Source organism: Lissotriton helveticus, chromosome 7 (genome assembly GCF_964261635.1).
Source record: "Lissotriton helveticus chromosome 7, aLisHel1.1, whole genome shotgun sequence".
NCBI classification, from domain to species: domain Eukaryota; kingdom Metazoa; phylum Chordata; class Amphibia; order Caudata; family Salamandridae; genus Lissotriton; species Lissotriton helveticus.
In genome coordinates, this window is record NC_136068.1 from 1,634,849,607 (window position 1) to 1,634,874,495 (window position 24,889).

At 43.8% G+C, this 24,889-nt stretch overlaps 1 protein-coding gene across 1 annotated transcript in view; it reads left to right on the forward strand.

Moving 5' to 3' along the window:
- Positions 1-23,095, forward strand: part of LOC144770624 (eosinophil peroxidase-like) — a 147,664-nt gene extending 124,569 nt beyond the window's left edge. The window contains exons 11-13 of the mRNA XM_078655310.1: positions 7,892-8,062; positions 11,327-11,564; positions 21,240-23,095. Coding sequence (XP_078511436.1) covers positions 7,892-8,062; positions 11,327-11,564; positions 21,240-21,447 — 617 coding nt within the window. The 3' untranslated portion in view covers positions 21,448-23,095. The remainder of the gene's footprint in view (positions 1-7,891; positions 8,063-11,326; positions 11,565-21,239) is intronic.
- The last annotated feature ends 1,794 nt before the right edge of the window (positions 23,096-24,889 follow it).

The following is a 24,889-nucleotide window of genomic DNA, read 5'->3' on the forward strand; positions in this document are numbered from 1 at the left end:
AAAACACTTTGAATAGAAATAATTCTAAGATAGATAAATTATAGAAACAATATATCTAGAAAATAAATCATAGAATATAACAAATCCCTCCCCTTAACACAAAAATGCATTAAATATAGTCTTTCATTCTTGCTGGGGTTTTTGCACTTCTCCCTCTTGCTTTAACCATGGAAGCGACGGACTCCAAACCAACAGGTCTGTCAGCCGAATTCAAAATATTTCCATGAGACTCATTTCCATCAGTTTCATTTTGAATTTTTTTTTGAATACCGCACCAATCTTTTCCTTCAACAAAGTCTTCACGGTTCACTTCATTGAGTGCAATGCGACACTTAACAGCCCGTCTTATATTCCACACCCTACCAACCTGGGTCACAACACTATTTATATTAACTTTCACCACTCTAATGGCAGGACATACTTAAACATTCCTTTTGTGCTGAGACCAAGTTTGCGTATTCTCACCCAGTCTCCTACCACAAAGGTGGGTACTCTCACTTTCCATTTGGCATCATAAATATCTTGAATTTTCTTCTGTTTCTGTTGGACTTTAAGAGAAATATTTTGTAAATCATCACTCATAACATCAAACATTTTCTTCTTTATCCACCACGGACAGAGTTTGGATCAAGTTCTCTCCCTCTCTACAGCCGGAAAGGGCTGAGTCCAGTAACAGAAAGAGAGGTAATGGGATACAGCCAGAGACTCTCCCTCAGCACAACTTCCCATTCTTTACCTGATTTTCTGGCCAATTCTACACCATCCTTAAGGACTTGGTTGAACCTTTGAACCTTGCGATTGCCTTGCAGTTCATAAACAGCAGTGGTGCAATGTTTAATACCACACATCTTCAAAACTTCTTCCATTTCACATGACTTTAATTGCACACCATTATCTGTCATTAAGACTTCAGGACTCCCTTAACGAGCAAAGATCTCTCTGAAAAACTCTAGGATAGTTTGTGAAGTGGCATGAGCAACACACTTAACCTCCGGCCAATTAGTGTGTTAATCAATAATCACCAAAGTAAAATGAGCTTCCTGTGGTGAGCAATGAAAAGGCCAGAGATATCAAATGCTATTTTCTGCCATGGACATCTCGGCCAAGGCACAGGTTTCAATGGAGCAGGAAAAGGCTTCAACATCTTATTACTGTTAATGCACTCAGTACATTCTCTCACAGTCCTGTTAACCTGCTTGTCCATACTGGGCCCCCGGAAACTAGATCTTACTAATCTTTTCATAGACGACATACCTAGATGGCCCTCATGTGCAAGATTGAAAATGTCATCTTGCATGGACTCAGGAGGTACACATTTCCCATCTTTGAAAATTAATTCACCCTCCACTTCCAACTAACTGGAAACCTGCAGAAAAGACTTCACTTCAGTGGGAACCTCTTTACTTTTTGGCCATCTTTTAAGGATAAAATCTTTAAGTAAATTCCATTTGCTATTTGAAGCCACACTCTTTCTCCATTCTTCTTCAGAAATGGCAGCAAATTCTTTCAACACATAATCACTAACAGACATGACTATTTCAACATCCTCATGCATTTCTATCTTCTCTTCATGTGGACACGGTAGGCCAGAGAGACAGTCACCTGTAACATTGTACTTTCCTGGAATGTACTCCACACTGAAATTATATTCTTGTAATCTAGACATGAGCCTTCTTATTCTGGCTGTAGCGTTCCATCCACCACCAGGTGACAGAATTGACACAAGAGGTTTGTGATCTGTCCTAAGAACAAACCTGTTAACCACAGGAAATTTGGGAAATAAGCAATACCCCACACGCATCCCAAATGTTCTCTCTCAATGACAGAGTATCTTCTTTCCGTATCACTGAGAGTGCGGGAGGCAAAAGCAACACACCACTCTTCTTTACCACACTTCTGAGATAATGCACCATCCAGCCCACATAGAGTAGCATCAACCTTTACGAAGCATAACTTGCTCATAAAAACAGTTTCAATGCGGGAGCTTTTACAATCTCATCTTTGATTTGTTTGAATGCATCTTTTAGTCTCTGCGTCCAATGAAACTCCGCTTTCTGTCTGGTAAGTTCTCTGAGTGGTTCCGGTTTTGTGGCAACATTTTTGATGAACTTGCTATAATATTCATAAAGCCCAGCCCATTCCCGGCTAAAGTCATCGAGAAAATCGTCAACATGCAACTGACCCGCCACCTGGAAGACAATAACATCTTGGACCCGTCCCAGTCCAAATTCAGACGTAACCACAGCACCGAGACAGCCCTCATCGCCGCCACAGGCGACATCAGGCGCCAACTAGACGAACGGCGAAACAGCACCAACGGCGAAACATCATCCCTCATCCTCCTGGACCTGTCAGCCGCCTTCGACACGGTCTGCCATCGCACTCTAAAGACACGCCTCCTAGAAGCCGGAATCCAAGAGATGGTCCTTGACTGGACCACATCCTTCCTCACCGGCAGAACCCAGAGCGTCTGCCTCCCACCCTTCCTAGCCGAAGCCACCGACATCATCTGCTGCATCCCCCAGGGCTCATCCCTCAGCCCGACGCTGTTCAACGTCTACATGGCCCCCCTCGCACTAGTGGCCCGCCATCACGACCTCAACATCATCTCCTACGCCGACGACACCCAGCTCATCCTCTCCCTCACGAAGGACCCACACACTGCCAAAACCAACCTCCATGAAGGAATGAAGGCCATCGCCGACTGGAAGAGGAGCGGCCGTCTGAAGCTGAACACGGACAAGACAGAGGTCCTCATCCTCGGATCCACCCCTTCAGCCTGGGACGACTCCTGGTGTCCGACCACTATGGGAACAGCACCAACACCCACCGACCACGCACGCAATCTAGGATTCATCCTCGACTCCTCCCTCTCCATGTCTAAGCAGGTCAACGCCATCTCCTCCTCCTGCTACAACACCCGCCACATGCTCCGCAGGAATTACAAGTGGATCCCGACTGAAACAAGAAGAACGGTGACACAGGCCCTCGTCAGCAGCAGACTGGACTACGGCAACGCACTCTACGCAGGAATCCCAGACAAACACCTACGACGACTACAACGCATCCAAAACGCCTCCGCCCGACTGATCGTCAACATCCCCCGCCGCAGCCACATCACCCCCCACCTGAGAAACCTAAACTGGCTCCCCGTCGACAAGAGGATCACCTTCAAACTCCTCACGACGCACACAAACCACTCCACAACACTGGACCAGCCTACCTGAACAGCAGACTCAGCTTCCACACCCCCACCGTCCAGCTCCGCTCCGCCAGCCTCACCCTCGCCGCTGTCCCCGCATCCAAAGAACGACCTCTGCCGGCAGATCCTTCTCCTACCTCGCAGCCAAGACCTGGAACACCTTCCCTACCCACATACGGCAGACCCAAGACCTACTCACCTTCAGAAGGCTTCTCAAGACCTGGCTTTTCGGTCTGTAGCAGCACTCCCCCCCTCCCATCAGCGCCTTGGGACCCTCGCGGGTAAGTAGCACGCTCTACAAGTACTTTGATTGATTGATTGATTGATTGATTGATAAACGTTTTTCCTTGTTCTATGGAGCTGGGTCTTTCAAAATGGCTTCTACTAAGGGTTTTTTAGGAACTACACCATCTCCATAGAGGGTATGACCCAGATATTCAACAGATTTTCAAAACATCTTGCACTTGTTCTCTTTCAGAGTTAGGCCATTTAACTCTAAGTGTTTGCACACTTCCATTGTCCCATATGTTTTCATGGTTTGGAGAAAGCACAAGTATATCATCCTGGAAGCATTTAACACAACAATCTAAATCTTTAAACATATGATACATTGCCTTCTGAAAAATGGATGCCACCGATGCTAATCCAAAATGCATTCTCTTATAGTGAAACAACCCCTGTGGTGTAAGAAAAGCAGTGAAATGTTTAGAGTCATCAGTCAAGGCAATTTGGTGGTAAGCAGATTGCTAATCAAATGTGGAAAACACGTTGGCACCTTCCAGCTTGCAAACCACTTCATTTATGTTTGGTAATGGGTGACAGTTCACGACCAAATTGGCATTCAATGCCCTCTAGTTCACACAGAGCCTCACACTTTTATCAGCCTTTCTCGCCAAAAGGATGGGACAAACCCATTCGGATAACTCCACTTCTTCTATTATGTCATCATCAATAAGAATTTGTAATAATGTTTTAAGATCTTCCCTGACACACACAGGCACACCTCTAAGCTTCTGTTTGACTGGTACAGCTCCCCTATTCACTTTTATCATGTGGCTGAAATTATTGAGTCTCCCTAGTTTTCCAGAAAACACTATGGGAAAATAATTTACAATGACACTCTTTTGTCCTTATTAATAGCACCATCTTTATCTTTGCCTTCTGACAGCAGTAACACAGGATCACAACTCCTAGGGTTGAGAACAATTCCCACACTCCTTTGGTTTCTCCAACCCAGCACATTTACACCGTTGAGTGCAAAATATAACTTTACTTGAGCAATGCGTCCCTTGAATTCTATATCAACTTCCTCATTCCCCTCAATGTCAATCCGAGAACCATCGAAAGCCTTTAGCAATAATGTCTGATTCCTTCAGATCCTTGAGACCCAGAATGTCTTTAAAGCAATCAAGGAGAAATTCTTTGGTAATTATAGTCCAGGGAGAACCAGAATCAGCCATATGTTCTATCTCCAGACCTAAAATATGAACCCAGCACTTTGGTGTTTTGAGACAAATGGGGCTGTCCCCATCATCTCCAACATCTGTAATAGACAACAACATCCCGCCATTAGATCCATGCATACTGTCATCTACAACATCCTGATTGATATAGGAAACTTTATCTCTACCAAAAGTCCCAAAACCAGATTTTTTTAGATCCCTGCATACAACATCAAAATGCCCACAAAGACCACATTTTTTAAATCCTTTACCCAATGCGGGACACTTAGGAAAAGAGGCCCCCCTGACTAACACTGCCGCACCTAAAACAATGAAATTCCTTGTCAAATATTGTGAACACCCTTTGTCCACTACGTGCAGCTTCAGATTTTGCAGCACAAACATCCTCTTATACTCCTTTGTTGTCCTTATGTAAGGATTTCATACACTTCTCAGATTGTTCCATAGCCGTGGCAGTACTGATGAGATCTCCCAAGTTAGGATCACCCATAATCCATAGACGTTCTTGAATTTTGTTACTTTTGATATGGACAATAATCTGATTTCTGATCATCTCATCAGTGATAGGACCAAAACTGCAATTTACCAATAAGGCGCCTAATGCTGTAAGAAAGTCGTCAAATGTCTCACCATCCTCTTGAGCTCTTGTGTAAATTTTTAATCTGTTCAAAGCAACACTAGAAGAAGTTTTGAATCTGATTTATTTGCGAGCCATAGCATCCTCAAATACATTCCTGTCTCCACTACCATCAGTTTGCGAAAGGGTTCTAAAAACAACCTGACCTTCCGAACCTAAGCAATGTAAGAAAATATTATTTTCCTCTCAGCAGACAGTCTTTCACCAGCAATGGCTTTGAGGTAAGTCAAAAATTCTTCTTTTCACCTAGTCCATGGTATGGAAGGTTCCCCTTTCATTTGAAAGAATTGAGAGGGAGAGTCAAATTGCATGGTGACAAACAATACATATCACACTGCTGAAGAGAGAAACAAAATGTTGTCCTTTATATTTTTAAAAGCAAACCTCACAGTTGCAGTGTTATTGCTTATGAAGAAATCTGTGAAAATGTAGTGCCAAAACAAATCGGTGTCACAATATAGTATTCAACTGTGTTCTCCACACTTGAAGAAATGGTGCCAGAAAATGGTGCCAAGACAAATCTCTGCCACAGTGAAGTAATCCAAGCCTTTGCATACAAATATATAAATTTTCTACTGCCCAAAATATTGTGCACTTCCCACAAAATAATAGCTCTTACTTGGCACTGTTTCCAGTAAAGCTCTTCATGTTTCGTAAAGGTTTTTTCGGTTTCACGTGAAGCAAAAAATACTGCCTTGAATCACTTTCAGGTGCTCTTCCGGGAGATGCACAACAGCAGGAAGAGAAGGAAATGTGCATGCGTAGAGCAAGTACTTCCTGTGTGACACTCAGCGTGTGGTGCGCAACAACCGAAAGAAAAAGAAATGCGCATGCATAGAGCAAGTTCTTTCCATGTGAGGCTCAGCGTGTGGTGTACATGCAAAGAACATTAGTGTTACAGCAAACAAATGATGGACGGAATGCTTACAATGCAAACCTTCTCCCCCAGTCAAAAGACCTGGGTTAAATCCATCGTTCATTTGCCCACTACGCCACCCCAGTTTGGACCCAGCCATATGCAAATCAGTCTTGACCCTGTGTCCCATGGAACTGCCAGGCCAGGTCCTCCCTGGACCGGAAACAAGCATCCTGGGACCGGTTTCAGGGTATGTCACCCTTTTTCAGCCAGGCTAGCTTGAATCCAGTGGCAAAGTGGAGAAGGGACCTACGTCTTGGCATACCCATCCCACAAAGGGTGAAAAGTGTTACAGCAAACAAATGATGGATTTAACCCAGATCTTTTGACTGGGGGAGAATGTTTGCATTGTCAGCATTCCATCCGTCATTTGGTTGCTGCAAAGAACATTAGGACGTCTCAACAAAGGAAGAGCGCGCACGGTGGGGAAGGCTCGTGAAAACGTCATGCGGTAAGAATTTAAAAAACTCATTTCAAACTGCTCACCATTAACAGGACAGTGCAGGACAAGTAAGAAAATGTTTATTTACCAATTATGGTAGATCTGAGTTCCAACTTCTCGATATGGTTTACAGAGGCTGTACAGTGGTAGCCCATAGGTACAAATCCAGGAAGATTAAGTAGTTTAAACAGGTTCCAAATGGTTCTTTACTCTTGAAGACAAATCGCCCCTGTGCTTGAAACATGCAGCAAATAAGTCTTCAATCGTCGCCAAAATTGTAGTATTTACTCCAGGAAACACAGAATATATAAAAAGGTGTTTCTTTTATTCCTGCACAGTACATACAATCGCTTGAGACAAACTCTCCAGCGGTATCTCATTGGAATGTTGAATTCTTACACCATTGCAACAGGGCAAAAGACTTTGAATAGAAATAATTTTAAGCTAGATAAATTAAAGAAACAGTATATTAGAAAATAAACCATTGAATATAACAGTCCTCCACACACTAGAGGACGCTGTCTGGTGCAGCAGTACCACAGAATCCTTAACCTGTTAACCTGGGCTTCTACGGGAATTCACAAGGGCATATTATCAAGCCCATTATCGCCGCTTTTAGTGGCAGTTTCCTGCCGATAAAAGCGGCGATAATGTATCGCCCTTGCTTGATAATATAGCCCAAGATTAAAAAAAAAAATGCACACATGGACCCACCAAAGGAGCTTGAATTAACGTTCATTTTTCACAGTAAAAGGAGTTTCAATCAACCATGTTCCCATATTTCTTTTTGCTGCCCACTTTCACATGTCCCAAAATACTCATTAAGAAATACAGAATTTTAATTTTACCATAGAAATTCAATCTTGCAAAGTGAAAGCTAGGGCCTTTCTTTTTGTGCCACTTATTTGTTAAATTATTGTCTTCTTACCTGTGATTGGACATCCAATGATTCTTAGATGTATGTTTTGTTTATTGTCGGTTGTCTTTGTAGGAGGTATTGACCATCTGCTCATTGTCTGTTGTGCTTTGCAGGAGGTATTGACCATCTGCTCAATGTCTGTTGTCTTTGCAGGAGGTACTACCCTCTGCTCATTGTCTGTTGTCTGTGCAGGTGGTATTGACCATCTGCTCACTGTCTGTTATGTTTGCAGCAGGTGTTAGCCCTCTGCTCACTGTCTGTTATGTTTGCAGCAGGTGTTAGCCCTCTGCTCATTGTCTGTTGTCTTTACAGGAGGTATTGACCCTCTGGTCCGTGGCCTGTTGGCAAACGAGGCAAAGCTGAATATGCAGGACAAGATCCTCAGTGACGAGGTGCGGGAAAGGCTCTTTGAGAGACCCCCAAAACCAGGATTTGACTTGGCTTCTTTCAACATGCAGCGTGGGAGAGATCACGGGCTTCAAGGTAATAAGATATCCAGCTTTCCAATAAGAAAACAATTTAAAAAACATATTAAACCACAAACCCAATTCTCATGTGAATAAACGTCAAGCACAGTCAATAGCATACCGTATCAATCAAAATGATCAATGGTCTAATTAAAAATTATTGTATCCCTCCGATGCAGTTTTATATAACGTTATTTGTAGATGAGCTGTGTAAACGTATTGGAAAACATGAATGTCACTTTCGTGCGAGTTTTTGTAATCAGTATTTCTAGCATTCGGTTTTTGGGGGAAGAGGAGGAAACTTCTTCATAGTGGGGTAGATTAGGGTAGATTGAGGTAGACTGATGTGGACCCATGTAGATTGGGGTAGATAGAAGTGGGGCAGATTAGAGTGGAGTGGATTAGATTGGAGTGGGCTAGATTTGGGTAGATTGTAGTGGAGTGGGATTGATTGAAGTAGATTGGAGTGGAGTAGATTGGAGTGGGGCAGATGGGAGTACAGTGGGTTAGATTAGGGTACAGCGGAATAAATCAGGGTGGCGTGGAGTGGGGCAGATTGTTGTGGGGTAGAATTCGGTAGATTGGAGTGGGATAGCTTGGGGCGGATTGAAGTGGTGGATTTGAGTGGTGGAGTGGGGTAAATTGGAGTGGAGTGGAGTGAGATAGATTGGAGTTGAGTGGAGATTGGAGAGAAGTGGGGTAAATTGGGGTGGAGTGGGTAGAGTGGAGTGGGGTAGATTGGGGTGGGGTGGAGTGGAGTGGGGTTTGGTAGATTGGAGAGGACTTGAGTAGATTGGGGTGGGATTGGGTGAGGAGTACTTGGAAAGATTGAAGTGGGCTGGCGTAGATTGGAATGGACTGAGGTAAATTGTACTAGGGTAGCTTGGGGTGGATTTTGATGGAGTCTTTTTTAGATTGGAGTGGAGTGTGGTAGTTGGAGTGCATTGGGAAGGATTGGGGTAGATTGGAGTGTGGTGGATTTGGGTATATTGAAGTGAAGTGGGAGAAGATTAGAATAGATTAGAGTGGAGTGGGATAGATTGGGTTAGATTGGAGTGGGTTACATTGGAGGGTGATACATTGGAGTGGAATTGGGTAGATTGAGTGGAGTGGGGTAGTTTGGAGTGCAGTGGGGTAGATTGAGTGGAGTAGGGTAGACTGGGGTTGATTTCAGGAGAGTGAGGTAGATTGGAAAGGAGTGGGGTAAATCACTTCAGAATTGCAAACAGGTGGGCTTCATTTGTACCTCCTACATTTTAATATATATTCTGAAATATCAGCACTGTTCATTTGCAGACATTTAAATTTTGTTGTGTGCTAAAAGCTTTATCTTTCAGAGCAAAATTGTCACACACAAAAAATCTCACTTTGAAGTCAGAGAAAGAAAAGTAAACAACGAGCTCTCTCTGAATACAGAGCCTGACATTTGATGTCTGTCTTTGAGTGCACAGCAAATGTGACGGGATAAAAACTGGATTTAAAGACCTGTTCATGGAAAACAAGTTTGTGGAACAATACAATAAGCAGGGTTTGGTCCACAGGAGGGACTAATTCAAGCTGGACAGCCTAAAACAAATCCATCTGGCAAATAGAATACACGCAAATGTGAGTTGCATTCCCAGAGAAGCTTACAGAGTGCCCACAAGACATCGCTAGCAAACCAGACATCTACGCCGTCTGGCAGGATTTGACCCAAAAACATAATTGCTTGGAGAGTTCACATTAGACCTTCATTTCCACCTATAAACTGACAGGTGAGGTCTGACTGATCTACAAGGTACAATCCCAGAAGGAACCCTTGCATTGGATTCGTGTTCTGCTCTGCAGCACACATGGAGTGCATTTTTGCAATGCACTGTTTTATTGATAAACAAACACATTTGTTCTACTTTCACCTGCTTCAACTCCTGGTCGGGCTGATTTAGTAATCCAGGCTTTGCTTTTAAACTTACTGGTGCTTGTACTCACTCACCCTTGTAACACACCATTGACATAAAGCACAAAGCAGAGCAAAGTTAATTTTATGGTGGGAAAAGGGCATCTTTAGAGCACAAAACCCTGTTTAAACTGGGCAGTAGATACTTTACTCTAGTGCAAATGCTTAGTAAATCTGTGCCTCAATGTTTTCACCTTTTAGGATCTTGTGCTAAGTCAAAAAAGCACCAATAAGCGGCCCGCAAATAAGCCAGCAAAGTGAGAAACAATATTTTCTGTCTGAGCCCAAGTCCAAAAGTATGACAATCCAAAATTGAACCGAAAAGAAAAAAAATGATATTCTTACTTCTAACACTGTGATTACTAGTTGTGTAGAATAGGGTCATTTTTTACTACACCCAGCAAATTCCCAAGCCCCTTGTTGACATATTCCCTGAGTGCGCTAAATGCCTTAATTCCAATTTTTATCCCTAGAAATTAGGCACTAGACATAAAATGCATATGTGGTATTAAATTCCTCACGATTACCCTCTTCTCTGCTATTTTCCACAAAACATTTTGTCAGGTTTAACCGGCTAACATTTTTTCAGGGGAAAACTGAACAGACACAGGAATTATCGCATTCCTGAAACACCCCATGCCGTAATTATGGCATGACTTCAAATGCCAATCCCTGTGCAGACTCCTGTTTGCACAGTGGTCAGAATGTATGTAAATGTAAATGTACAGGAATTTATATAGCGCAAATCACCGAGCGGTTTCTAAGCGCTTGCTTAGGGAACCCGTCCTGGTATTCCCCTGTGAGATAACCCTGGCAGGGTATCCGCAAGGTGAAAGCCAGGCATCCCGCCGCGAGGGGCCGTTGTGGAGATTAAGCAAGCTATTGCCTAGAGTCGCAGAGTGTGAACCCGTGAATCGAGTAGGCACCGGAGCGAGAATTGTCGAGTCCAAAGACATTTTAGGACTCAAGACCCCGCCGAGCCGGGAATTGAACCCTGGTCCCGGGCTGACCTCTGCTTCCAGGTCTGTCTCCTCTAACCAGTGAGCCACGTCATAATCTAGGCTGCAATCAGTAAGAAAATAAATCAGATTCTTTGACACTAGCATGGAAGCATGTTCTGCACATCTTTACAAAACATGAGATAATCTTTTGAAAAGTATCCCAGGAAAATGAGAGAAAATGGAGACAACGCTTGGCGGTACAAAACCAAGGAGATTACATTACCTTCCTGTTTAGAAATGATCTTGTTTAGAAGGAGGATGTGCATGTCCAAATTATTTAGCTGGTCAATAAGATGCTTGTGCTTCTGCCTTGATATCCATGTCTTCTCCTTGTTTGTTTCAGGCTATTACTCTTGGAGAAGGTTCTGCAATCTCTCGCCCCCGCGAAACCTGCGGGATCTGGCTGTGGTGCTGAAAAACACAAAGCTTGCCAGAAAGCTTCTTGAAGTGTACAAGACACCTGAAAATATTGACATCTGGCTTGCAGGAGTGGCAGAGCCCTTTGTCAAGAATGGAAGAGTTGGACCTCTCTTAGCCTGCATTTTAGGAAGACAGTTTAAGAAAATCCGTGATGGAGACAGGTAATGATTGTATTAACATCCATAAGGTTATTTCAATAATATGCAATTGCCATCGTTTGATAAGTGATATAATTAACTGGAAATAAGTGTAAAAATTGCCTATGGGTGGGAGAGAAAGCACACATGACAGAAAGCAATTGGGCTCGAGAAGCACACGAGGGTGAGCGATTTAGCGATATGGATTCTGGGGGGTAGAAGTAAACAAAGGAGACACATGCACTCTGATGGAGTGCTTAACTGAAGACTCTGACAGACATGACTTTTTGTTTGTGTCATCGTCAACAGAAAACGATACATTGCCATGGTAATCTATTGCACTCTATTCAATAAATGCCTTAGGGCTTATTTACAAGCCCATTGCACTGCTGGTGCGTCACTTTTTCTGATGCACTGGCAGTGCAATCAGCTTGCTCATATTTACAAGGCTATGTGAAGTCACCCTGCATGACTTTTCCTGGCCTTGTAAATATGGGCCCCTTTCACACTTTACTGTACATGAAAGGAGCGCTCCATGGGTGTTGCTGTGGGAGTTCCCACGCACCATACATGAAACTTGACGCATTCCCAGATTGACAACATTTTAAAAACTGGGAATGTGTGAGAATCCTACGCCTCCCGAGGGGAAGCGCAGGAATGACACAACAATGGAGAAATGCCTTTATTTCTCCTAGTGTTTTCCTCTTTCTATGGAGTGCTAGAGGAAAATGCCATTAATTACTGTGTTTGGGCCGGAATGTCTTCCTTCCGGCCCAAAAACAATTATCCTCACAGTGCAGACACCCTTGCAAAATGACACAAGGAGGCTGCGCTGGCAGTTGTGCGCCAGTGTAGGGGAAAGCATAGGGATGCTTCATACGGTGGTTAATACAACGCATCCCTTTGATTTGAAAATGACACAGTATGGCACAGCTAAATGGCTTGCAGCATCGCACTGCATTATTTTCTAGTAGATGAGGCCCTTATTTGTATGAGCCAAAAGCCAAACATGTATTGGATGAGAGGAGACCTCTTGGTTCGGCAGATTTAAAACTAGCACAGGGTTCATGTGTGCTTAAAACACAGGACAAATCTCCGTAAATAAGCACGCCTTAAAATACGTGGTAGTACACGTGTCAAGAAATAATCTACGCGGCTTTCATTCAGCCATCCCATCGAAGGGATTCTACCCCACAATCAAGGCGTGGGCAGCAGCTGCGGGCATGCGCACTTTCAAACAATAGGGGCCTCATTTATGAGCCCGGGCGTCACTTTTACGCCACCGGTGCGACACTTTTTGTGACTCACCAGCAGTGTAAGAAATGTGCCTTGTTGCACCATATTTACAAAGTGACGCATCTAGGTAGATGCGTCACTTTGTAAACCCCTGCGCTACATTATACCTGCGCCAGGTATAATGTATGCAGGGGTGGGCGTTCTGACGCATGAAAGGGTCATAGAAGTGACGCAGTGAAATCTATAACATTTCACTGCGACACTTCTAGGACACTGTTGCGTCAAAATCTTGTGCCTGCCTCACAGCAGGCGTAAGACTGACGCAGGCCCTTTCACATGGGGCTTGCCCCATGTGAAAGGACACATTGCTGGAGTTGCGTCACTTTTGTGACACACTCCAGCAATGCGTCACTTTTGAGCCCTCAGATACGTCAGAAATACTGACGTATCTGTAACTCCTTGCGCAATGATGCGTCATACTGTAAATATGACGCATCATTGGTGTCGCAAGGAGAGTGCAATGAAAAGTGACGCATCACTGTTTTTACGCAGCGATGCGTCACTTTTCATAAATGAGGCCCTAGGACTCCTAGCTGAAAAGGGAAGAACGGTGTGTTCACTCGCTGAGGTTTCTAGTCTCAGAAGCCAAAAGTATCTATTGTGCATTAAATGCTATCACAATTACAATATATCTATCGCAGACACGTGTCAAAGAGCACACAAGGCAGAAGGGCCACTAGCATATCATGTTTTGCCTCTTCTAGTTAACAAAAGGGGTTATTATTTAATTTGTCTATGCACATTTTTTTGTGTTAACATGCCCCTATTCTGCCACTCAAGAGAGCTGTACATAGGTACAAACAAATTAAAGTAATTTGAAACAGTTTGAGATAGTTTGGGATTTTATTTGGTTCCTGTTAGATAGACCAAATGGTACAGTTTGATTTTGATTTGAAGTGCCATTATTGAGCAAAAGAATGGGTGAATTAACAAAAAGTATGCTAAAGAGGATTGCTCACCGATTTGATCGATCGCCACTGACACAAGGGGGTGTTCTTAGGGTCTATTACTGGTAAGGCACACCCAGCATTACATCCCTCCGCGGTAGGTAATTCAAGGACCATCAATCTGGTACCAGTAACATCTACGAGTTCAACCAACCCGTATTAATGAACTTAAGTACAAGAACACCTAAGTGCAGAGCAGTACACGTGTGATGTGGACTGAAATGGAGTACATCCCTTCCTGCAGACTGCCAGCACACCAGAGGTGTCTCGCTGCACACCGACTCGCACACGTGTTCTCCCCAGCAGAAATATAAGTAAAATATAAACCTGCAAAAACGAGAAGGGGGAGAGGTACGCGCCGAAAAGTAAAGTAACCGTCTCCTGTGGGTAAAGGATGTAGTGTAACAGGCAGAGCTGCGGACAGTGGTCCGAGTCTTGGCGTCGGCTCAACATCCTGTGATTCTGGGCAAATCACTTCATCTTTCCATGCCTAAAAAACTGCAAGAAAATGAATATTACATTAAATAATGTAACTGGTGCTCAAGTAAAGTGCTCCAATACCCTAGGGTCGAGTTTGCTCAACATGAACCTCCAACAAAAATGAGCGGGGTAAAGAGAAAGGGGGAGAGGGAGCGACGAAAAGTAAAATATAAGCTTGGACAAAGAAAGGTTGAATGGAAAACAAGCACAGGTGCCCGCATTATTTCTTAGGGGCTCGCCATTGGTGCTGCTAAAAGCCAGGGCAGCTAAATATCAAGACTGCCTAGTTTAACGTTCACCTCATGCATACTTCTCAACCTTCTGGAGCAGCATTGCGGGTGAGGCTCTCAAGCCATATTGAACAATATAGTGTTTATTTTATACATGGTTTTTGCTTCACTGCCTTCTTCCAGCTGTGAAACTGTGGTCTGGCGAAAATACAATTCCTAACAGCAATATCAGAATCCATTCATGTTTTTTTTTTATCTTTTTGACAAAAAACATTGCAAGCTGGCTATGAGTGTTAACGCATGGCTGCCATCTTCAATGTTTTTGTTTTACTTGGTCACAAACATCTCTCCAAGATAGCAGCTGCCTAGTCGAGAGTGTCACAGACAGTGTGAGAGGCTAGGTGTCACAAATTGGAAGTCAATACTCTGATCACTCCTCTTCAGACATATAATATTTCAACCTCTGGTCGTGAAGAGAATCATTAAGGCTTTTCGTCTAAAAACACGATATGGTAGTGCTGGCAGATAAATGCTAGGATGTGGATGCAAAAAACACTTAATTAGGTAAAGAAAGTTATATCAGGTTTTAGGGTTAAAGAAATATAGCTCTTGCGGAATTCCTTAACTGCTATGTGCACGTCCAACAATGGTGCTTTGAAACCTAGATAAACAGCATTACAGAGAAATCCTAAACTTCCATCTGCACAATCAACTGTACGCCAGTGAAATATTGAGAAATGGGCGCCAATCTTACTTATACAGATAAGTACCTTCTCGCCCATCTTCCCTGCTACACAGAAACTAGTACCTAGCTGATGTCAAAATAAATTCCCCAATAATGGCACAGCCTACCTATCATGCATAAAGGGGGAAGCACGTTATTAGGACATCCTGTTCTTTTCTTTCTGCAGACATGTTGCCTAGCGAGGTCAGGTAAGTAGATCCTGGTTTTACTTGAATGTTGATATGTTTTTGTCTACCGTGTGACTTGCTTTTGCAGTCTATGTTTAGGGGAAATGGCCGCCCTACATAGCGTACATTGGTCCATGTTTCTGGGCTGTGGTGTTGAGCGTCCTTTGGCCGGTTCATGTTCCCCACAGTCGGGCAGGTCAGTTTTCCTGATGGTGCCGCTGCCGTTGAGAGTTTGAGGCTCCTTCACTGCCAAGGCCCCGGATTAGGTGGGCCTTTTTTTGCTCAATAGGAGCAGCACCACACTTGTGGCTGTTTTTTGTTTCTGGCTCAATGCTAGTGCATTGTCCTTTTCTTCTAAATTTAGGTCACAGGTCAGGTGACCGTTTTTACCACTCTTGGGATTTTTTTTGTGCTGTTCTATGTTATGCCCTTCGCCCTGCTGTAGAGGGCTAGGCTTACTTGGAGGAGTCCTCTGTAGGCTAGTGGTTATGGTTCCAGGCTCTCATTCTCTGGATTATGGCTTTGAGTCTTTGATTTCACACACTTTTTGCGTGTTTTTTTCAGTACAGACACTCCTGCCGGCAGCATCCTGCTTCAGTGGGTGGGGCTGGTGTGGCTTACGCATTCTGGCGAGGTGTTGTTGCGGCTGTTTGTGGTCCCCTTGGACCATATTGCTATGTACTAGCGAGCATGGTCTGGGGATTCCAGGTTTAAAGCATTGGAGTCCCTCACACATTGGACTCGACATTAGCAGGCAAGGATTGGGGGACTCTGCGTACTGTTTGCCCTGCTGTCGTGGGCCTATTGGTTGCTTCCCTCTCGCTAGGACTCACAAAGCAGTCCTTGCGGCGATAGAGCTGGGTATGCTGTGGCCTGATTTGTTTCCCCATGCATGTCGTATGGGTGTTAAATTAAGTTGGCTCCTCCCCACGTCCTGCCTCTCTTGATGTCATCATGTGGTATATAACGCAGGAAGCAGTCTTTGCTACCTCATATTTTTTGCATAAAGGGAAATCTTAGTGGTTGAGTTTTTGGGTTGTGGCTTGTGCTATGATGGTGCCATCGAGGTGTGCAACCTTCATTGCCTTCCTTACAGGCCATGAATGAGGCTGCAGAGGAGGCAGCTTGAAGTCCCGGACACCCATCTCTTAAGGTCCCCAGGCAGGATGTGTTTGAGCCTGATGGGGTCATGGCGAGGAGAGCCGAGGGGTTAAAATGTACAGGGTTCTGATCTGGCTGAGCTACTAAGGCATCTAAGTAGACTCTAGTCTCCCCATATCCAGCGCATCGGCTGATGCTGATGATTTTGATACTTTTTGGTCTCGTTTTGGCCAATTGAGCCTGAGACTGTACCTTACATAATGCTATTCTGGCTGGGTATGGTGGCTTAGTGGACTAATCCAACCACTGTAGGCGCCTGTGTTTGTCCTCATGGTCACAGGTTCTAATTCTGGTGGGCCCCTCAGACTTTCATCCTTCTGAGCTCCATAAAATGAGTACCATTGAGTTGGGTAACGATTAAAATCTGTTATTCAGCACCAAAATACCCTTCTGAGTGAATGTGCGCTTTACAAGTGCACGTTATGTTATACAGGTGCTGTTGCATGTATGGAAGTTGGTGGACACATTTTCTTTCCCTTGATTTCTTTTAAGGTGTTATCTTTTGGAAATATTTGCAGATGCATTTCCATCTGTTGAGTTCTCCAACATTGAGGTCTAGTGGCTCTGGTTTTGAGACATGGGTTCCAATCACTCGCCAAGTTTAGCATGAAATGCAGTGGTGGTTGTACCTAGATGCCCTCACCAAGGGTCCTCAGTTGGGTGTCCCCCCTACCTGAGGGGGTGTGGTACAGTGGATAGTCTTTCCATTTTTCCACCTGGAAGGACTTGGCCCCAGTTCGAGCTGCACTGTTTCATATCCAGCCATCAGTAGGGGTCAAGGGGTGTATTCAGACAGATGCTCAGGTGACGAGGTCTTATGTGTGTCACCAAGGGGGGATGATGGTTCCTTTCCTTTGTGTTGATGGTTCCTTTCCTTTGTGTTCCATTCCGGGTATGGAGCATGGGCCTGCTGATCAGCTCAGTATCCAAGGGAACCAAACTCGCAGCTCCTGAGAAGTGCTTCCTCGCATCCCTCGAACTGATGGACACCTTCCTGCATATTACCATACATCTGGCTGGTCAGCAGTTTATTTGTTTTACTGTGGGCTCACACTACTACTATTTCCAGGTGCTTCTTTTCTGGTTTTCATCGGCGCCAAGGGTTTTTCCGACCCTCTTGACAGCACTGCCTCTTGGTATTCAAGTCCACCCTTACCTTGATAATTGTCTGATTGTCTCAACTTCTTTCTCGAGGCAACGGAGGAGGTGCTTAGAGTCTGTCATTATCTGGATACTGTTGGGTTTATCTTCACCCACAGGTAGTCCTCCCTGAACCCCTTACAGTCTCTGATGTTCATCAGGACCCTCTTCCATCTGTCCCACTATCTGTCCTGTTTTCTTTTTCCCAACCGTAGGTATCTGCCTGTCTCTGACTGAGGAGTCTGGGGGAGATGGTTTCCCCACTCCCCGTGCTCCCCTGGGCCCGTCCCCATTTATTCACTGGTATCCAGCTTCTCATGAATCATTGGACTTCATTCCTGGGCCTCAGGAGGATGTGGGTCTCTCCAGTGGTGGTTGTTGCCTCTCAATACCTCCAAGGGTTTCGGTCTCGATCCTTCTCTGTTGGTGGTCTGTAGGACCGATGCAAGCGCCAGAGGGAGAGGGTTATGCTGGGGGATTCCTAGATCCTGGGCATATGAGATGATCCCATTTCTGAACTCTCCTGTCTTTGTACTGGTGGGAATTGATGGCAGTATGGCAGGCATGGTCTTTGATTCATTCCTCTCCTTCGGCACTCTGCTATCTGTGTTCGGACAGCTGACCAGGTCGTTTGTGCCTATGTCAACTAGCAGTGGAGGGATGCGCCGTCTCTGTTTTCTCTTTTCCCCGGGAATTGGCCTGTGGGGTTTGGTGAGCCTCCTCTCCCTCTCTGCAGTCTGTCCTCTGGTGGTTGTGTAGGGGCCTGCAGTTTCTTTGAGCGGGGTGTGCTCCTTTCCTTTCTGACGTTTCCCTCCAGGTTCAGCCTTCCCTGTCTGGGTCTGTTTGCCTTGGCGGAGTTGGCTCTTCTCACTCAGATTGTGGCCTGATTCCCTAGAGGTCTGGTCTGTGCAATAGATGCTTTCTCCGTCCCATGGGCCATGCTTTACCGGGTCCTCAGGGGGATTCGGGTGGTGCAGATGGACGTTCTTCTGGTTGTTCCGTATTAGTCTTGACGCTGTGGTTTCACCTTTTTGAGGGTTTGACAGTTTGTCTGTAGTGTTGGGTTCCCATCACCCTTCTCTGTTGCTAGGTCCACTTTCCAGTGCGTCCTCTCTCTTGCGACTCCAGCATATGAGTTTGGCATTTGTGAGGTTTACCCTGTTGGTTCATTTTCCTGACGTCTTACAGTTGTGATTGAAAGAACTGACTCATTGTGTAGGAGGACAGGTATATCTCCTGTCTCCTATGATTTAGTCAGGGCATTGTTTTTTTTCATGGATGGTTTTATGATGGGTCTCACGATCTGCATTCTCCATGCCCAATTGGCCTTCATTCTGGCTCAGATATGTCTTCTTTCTCTGCATTGGTGACTAGCCTTTTGCAGAGTTTTTTGCTTTAGAGTCCTGTCTCCTGCACTCTAGTCACCACCCGAGGTCTTCCATTAGGGCTTCTCACATTGACTGGTCCGATTTTTCTCCCCTGGTTTCCATTGTTCTCATGGTTTTTTCCTTCTGGTGTTTTCTCCTGACATGTCTTCTCCTTGAATGGAGGTTCTCTTTTCTTTGGATGTGTTGTGGGCCCTTTGTATTTCCATAGGTCTTTCCAGTGCATTTGTGCAGGTGGCTTCCTTATGTGTCACTTATGGTCTCTCTGGGAGGGGTCTCGAGGCTTCTTTGTTCACTCTGACTAGATGGGTGTTGGGCTCTATTGACTTGTTTCATATGGTTGTTCACCGTCCTCTTCCCTCTTTTAGTCCAGGGGTGGTTGACTTGGGGTGTCTCCTTGTTCTTGGCAATGTTTCAGGGTGTGTCACTGTGTGACATCTGTAATGCTGCTAAGTGAGCCTCTCTCCAAACCTTTGTTTCCCTCTACCACCTTCCGTTGGGGATAGCTGCGTCTACAGAGTTTGGCGCTCATGTTTTGTCACCCGTACATGATCTGTGATTTGTGCGTTTTATTTGCATTCACTATGAAGTAAATTGCATCATCCTTGCTTTCTGTGTGAATCAACCACCATGCGCTTGGGTATGGGCTCATGAGTAAGGAATGCAACTGGAAGATGGACGAGGAGGTAATGCCCAGTTACTCACCGGTAATCTTCATTACTCCCTGCCCTGGTCTTCTCGTCCATTCCGGAGCCCATCCCTCCCTCCCTGATTTCTGTTCATGGTGATTGTTTTTTTTTGTTTTTCTCATGAGTTTCTTTGGTATTCTCCAGAGGTCCTAGTAACATGCTTCCCTCTTTATGCATGCTGGGTAGGCAGTGCCAAATTGGGGGAAGTATTTTGACCTCACCTAGGTAATCGTTTTTGTGGAGCATGCAAACTGCTCATGCTTAAGGAATGGAACGGGAAGACCAGGACTCGGAGTAATGAAAATTACCGTTGAGTAACTGCGCATTAACAAGCAGCACCCTGTGACGCTGTGAGAGGGATGGGGCAAGCAGCCACAGGAGCACAGGAGGGAGCAAGCCAAGTAAACATGCCCATAAATAACTGATGAACCAGGTGAGGGGTGCTGACAACAAATGCACAACTCCAGCAAAAGGATCAATGACGTAACCACAAATTTGGTGGGGTTTGAAAATAAAATGTGCAACCTGCCACAGGTGTGAAGAATTGTGCTTTGAGGAAAAAAGGGCACTGCTACCATATATTACTGGACAACGGATGTGTGGGCTGGCCAGCCTGGAAACTTGTATGGGATGCTCCATTGATCTGCTGAAAAGGCTGGCACTGCTGAGCTCAATATGCGGGAAGTTGGGGGGGAATGTTGGTATGAGGACTCATTTTCTGTGCTAATCGCAGGCTAATCTGCTCACCTAAAGGACTCCAGTGCCTTTTGCATATGGAAGAGACAGCGGGATGAGGGTGAATGAGTGGCGGAACAAGCAAGAATGTGGCTTGGGGGAGAGCGATTCACGACAGCAAGAGTTATGGGCAGAGGAGCAGGGTGGGAGAGTGGGCACAAGAAATAGTACCTCAATCGAATTCAAGTGCAGCGGACGAGGATAGTTTAACTTAAATTAATCTGTGCTTGGTCCATGCTCCATGGCGTCTGGGCTGTCGTGGCCCATTATGGAGCCGGTACAGAAGAGTGGCATGTAGACAGTAATTGGTAAGCCACGGGCGGGCTTCAAGCCCTTTTTTGTATAAAATAGCGCCTCACAAATGGACACATTCTCAAGAGCATGCACTCGCAGTCTCGACCCTAAAAACGGTGGTTTTAGGATTTTCATGGATTTATTCTTCTAATAGACAAACGGGAATCCGAATTTAATTTTTTTTTCTTTTGTTCTAATACCAGACACAGAGTGGAAACATCATTCAACTAAAATAAATAACACCTTAGAGGCTGTATTGCCAAATGAAGCCTAATAAAAGAGTGTTGATGTGTGTGAAATACAATATTGATTGTTCATGCTAGAATTCTGGAATGTATGCTGCAGGCCGTTTGACACAATCGTTGCAGTGAATTATTTACCTGTGTGGAAAGAGGGTTAATGCTTGCATTTTTTTATTCATGTCCTCCAGATTTTGGTGGCAGAATCCTGGTGTATTTAACAACTGGCAACGCATTGCTTTGGGGCGTGTCTCTCTTCCTCAAATTATCTGTGCTAACACCGGGATCACGCATGTGCCAAAGGATGTTTTCAGGGCCAATGAGTTCCCCAAAGACTTCATAAGATGTGACAGAATAAGCCAACTGAACCTGTCACCATGGAGAGGAGGCTATCATTAAAATGAGGGTTTAGCCATTGGTCATTTCCAACTTCGATTGTCCTTTCTTCAACTGTTGTACAATGACTTCAAAAAGCTTTTCTGGAAAGGCATTGCGGGAATCACAATGAAATTGTAGGAAATGTTTCTCAAGTAGATTTTTATTCTTTCTTGTCATGAATGTTTAAGTATCACTCTTTACTATGTACACTGTGAATGTGAAAGCGTGTAGTAGCAGTGTGTGCTTCATATTTCACTGACTGTTTCATTAGTATTTATGACCTGCCAGCAGGATTAATTGGCACAATTTATGAAAAGTTCTTATCCAGTTTTGAAGCCACCATGCCTACAATCTGTTCTTATTCCCTTTTAAAAGTGAAGAATGAACATGTAAATACAGACCTAAAAATGAAGATACATATAGGAATATGGGATGCATGTAATCTTATGTGAATGAATGTTTCATTGTGTGTGTGGTAAGGTGGCTTTGTTCTGACGTATGGAGTTGAGCTCTCAAGTCAAAACTGAGTTCATGTAGACTTGTGTAATACAACTTGTTTCCACATGGGGCTTAGTACCACAATTCTTTAGTACCTGGTAGAATAGATATGTTCTTATTTGCTATTAAAACTCTTATAAGTCGGAACTTTTTGGTGCTATGGAGTACAGCAGCCAGAACACAACAATAGACCTTGGTTGTGTCCACAGGGAACAGTCTGCTGCTGGATCTTGCAACTCTGGCTTAGGTGCTCTCAGTAAAACAGCACTAAAGCTGACCTTAAGGCCCTGTAGCACCTGCCCTCTGGAAGATTGTCTTAAGTTAAAAACTGTACTTCTTTGGACAGGAAGCAATGAGGGAAATGTGGCCCCCACTCAAAAGGCATTCTTTTTACTTTTTCAAAAGTCGGTAGTGCTAAATTAGTGAAACTTGGAAAGTAGAGGACATCTATAAAAAAAAGTTCTAAGCCATCTTACTTTCTTTTGAGTTAAGGAAGGACTTCAACCGCTACTGAGTTTCATGAGGGAGATTTAGTTCACATTTTAATTGCATTTTCATGCAGTACCTGTGAACTTTTTTGATTGTCACGTGTTAAGAATGGATCATGAGGCAGCTAATTATGTCATAAATAATGGCTCTCGGTGGTAGGTGAGCCGGTGAAATGGAGTCAGCTTACTAAAGAGGTCAAATACATTTTCCAGTATCATTTATTTTAAATGTAAACGCTGTCTGGTAATAAATAAAAAGTTTACATATTAACCATATAGGAACATTCAATATACTTTTTTTCTTATTTTTGCCTTTCCATAAATGTTTACATTTAAGATTAAACTTTTTAGAAATTAGGTAAATATTGCTCCATAAGATAATTAGATCACTAGAACCTTATGGTTCGCAATCAATTGTTTTTAAACTATTTGTAATTATTTGAATTATGATTTGTCTTTTAATATTTTTGATTGTATTTAATTGAAATAAGTAAATAGTATTTGATTGCATACAAGTTTAAGATAAAACAAGACTTTGTATAAATAGCAGGTTCAGATATGATTAACCATTATAATTTTATTGTTTACGTTATGTAATAATGCCCATTTGTACCATTCTTAATGCATTGCCTATTGTAATATTGTTTTAAAATATGCAATAAAGATTTTCAAAGTGAAATAAATGCTTCTTAAAAACACTAAAACAACTCTGATAACTTTAGGAAATCTGGCTGAGTACACGGTATCTCTTCCAAAGCGTGAACAGCCGGTGATAAAGTTGGCACAATTAAAGAACTTTAACCCTGAAAGGTTTGCCTTCTAGTGTGCTCAGGCAATTTATATGCTTTTGCTACAAAATGAGTGTCTTACATTTTAGTACAAAGCTCATAAAGATTTGCGGAATGTTAAGGAAAGTGTGATATTTTCATCTATCTCATTAAGCAAGGTAAAGCATGACTTGTATAGCCCTCAGTTCTGATCTGTGTGTGTCATTAGGTTCTTTGAGCGGGCCTATACCAATTTCCTCACTTAATGGCCATAATAATACAGCTAATAGCTAATGGCATTATGGTGAGAAAAATATACTCCAAAGATATGAACCAAATTGTTAATAAAACTTTATTTAAGCAATAGCTGAAAAGAGTTGTCCTAAACAACTGAAGGCTGAAGGAGGCTAATCCAAAGCTCTCTATGTGTTTTATGTGGTCCTGACTTGAGCTGTTGCAGACAAAGCTGTTTCTAGCCAGACCTAAATATTGTTAATTATGTCTGTATATAACTATATACAATGGAGCAACCCACTGAAGTTCAGATTTTGATCCTTAATTCAATTAACGCGGCAGACCATTATCAGGATAAGTAGCTTAGGAGAAACACTTACTACCCTTCAGCTACAATTGTATTAGATTTATGTCACCATAAGAATTGTGCAATACGAACAAGCCGAGCGAGAAGATAAAGGGCAACTATAGAATAGCCATAAAGGGATGAGAAGACTTGTCCTGTGCATGAGCAGGGTTTCTCAGAGACGCTTAAAACATATGTAAATGTAAATGTAATTTGCAATTGTATAGCGCCTATCACCCAGGGGTCTCTAAGTGCTGTACGAATACCGCTGTGGAACCCTTCTTGGCCTGTTCCTGTGAGGTGTCCACTCCTGGGCACCCCCAAGGTGAAGCCAGGCATCCTAGCGTTGTTAGGGTCGGTATGGAGATTAAGCAAGCTTTTTCAGAGTGGAACCCATGATTAGAGTAGGCACCGAGGCGAGAATTATAAGGTCCGAGGACATTGAGCCCAAGACCCTGCCGCGACGGGGATTGAACCCTGGCCCCGGGCCAGACCTCTGCCTCAGGGTCTGACGCTCTAATCGGTGAGCCACACTTCTCCACAAAGCAGCCGTTTCCCCCCAGTACCCCTCAATATTTCTTGCTGCAGTTCATTCATCAAGAGCCGGTATTGTCTTGGATCTGTTAGTATAACCAGAGTCATTATCTATTGTCATTGAATGCTTTAGACTGCTACTGACCATCTCTGTGCCTCACTGCATCCTGTCCACATGATTCCCCACAGTCTGTCATTTTCTCATCAATGTAAGATGGGTAAGAGCCCATGGGACCAGCTAAATGTGGTTAGCACTTGTTCAACATAGTTCTACAATAGTGCTTCTAGTTCTCCATACTTCTCGTTTCGTCCTTTTAAATGTGCAATCGGTACATTTTCCAGGTGACAGCCAGACATGGAGAGAGTCACAAATCGACAAAAACAATTTGTTTGATTTTTTTTATATATAATGCACAGATTTATGCACGATGTGGACACATGCTTATATAGATGATCATGTAAATAGTCATGCAGACAATTTGACTGCTCAACTCCTGCACTCATGAACATGGACCAACAAACATACTTGGTTGGTCTGTGTGCATCAATTCACACAGACCAAGAGTAATACATACATATATGCAGTGGGTGGAAAG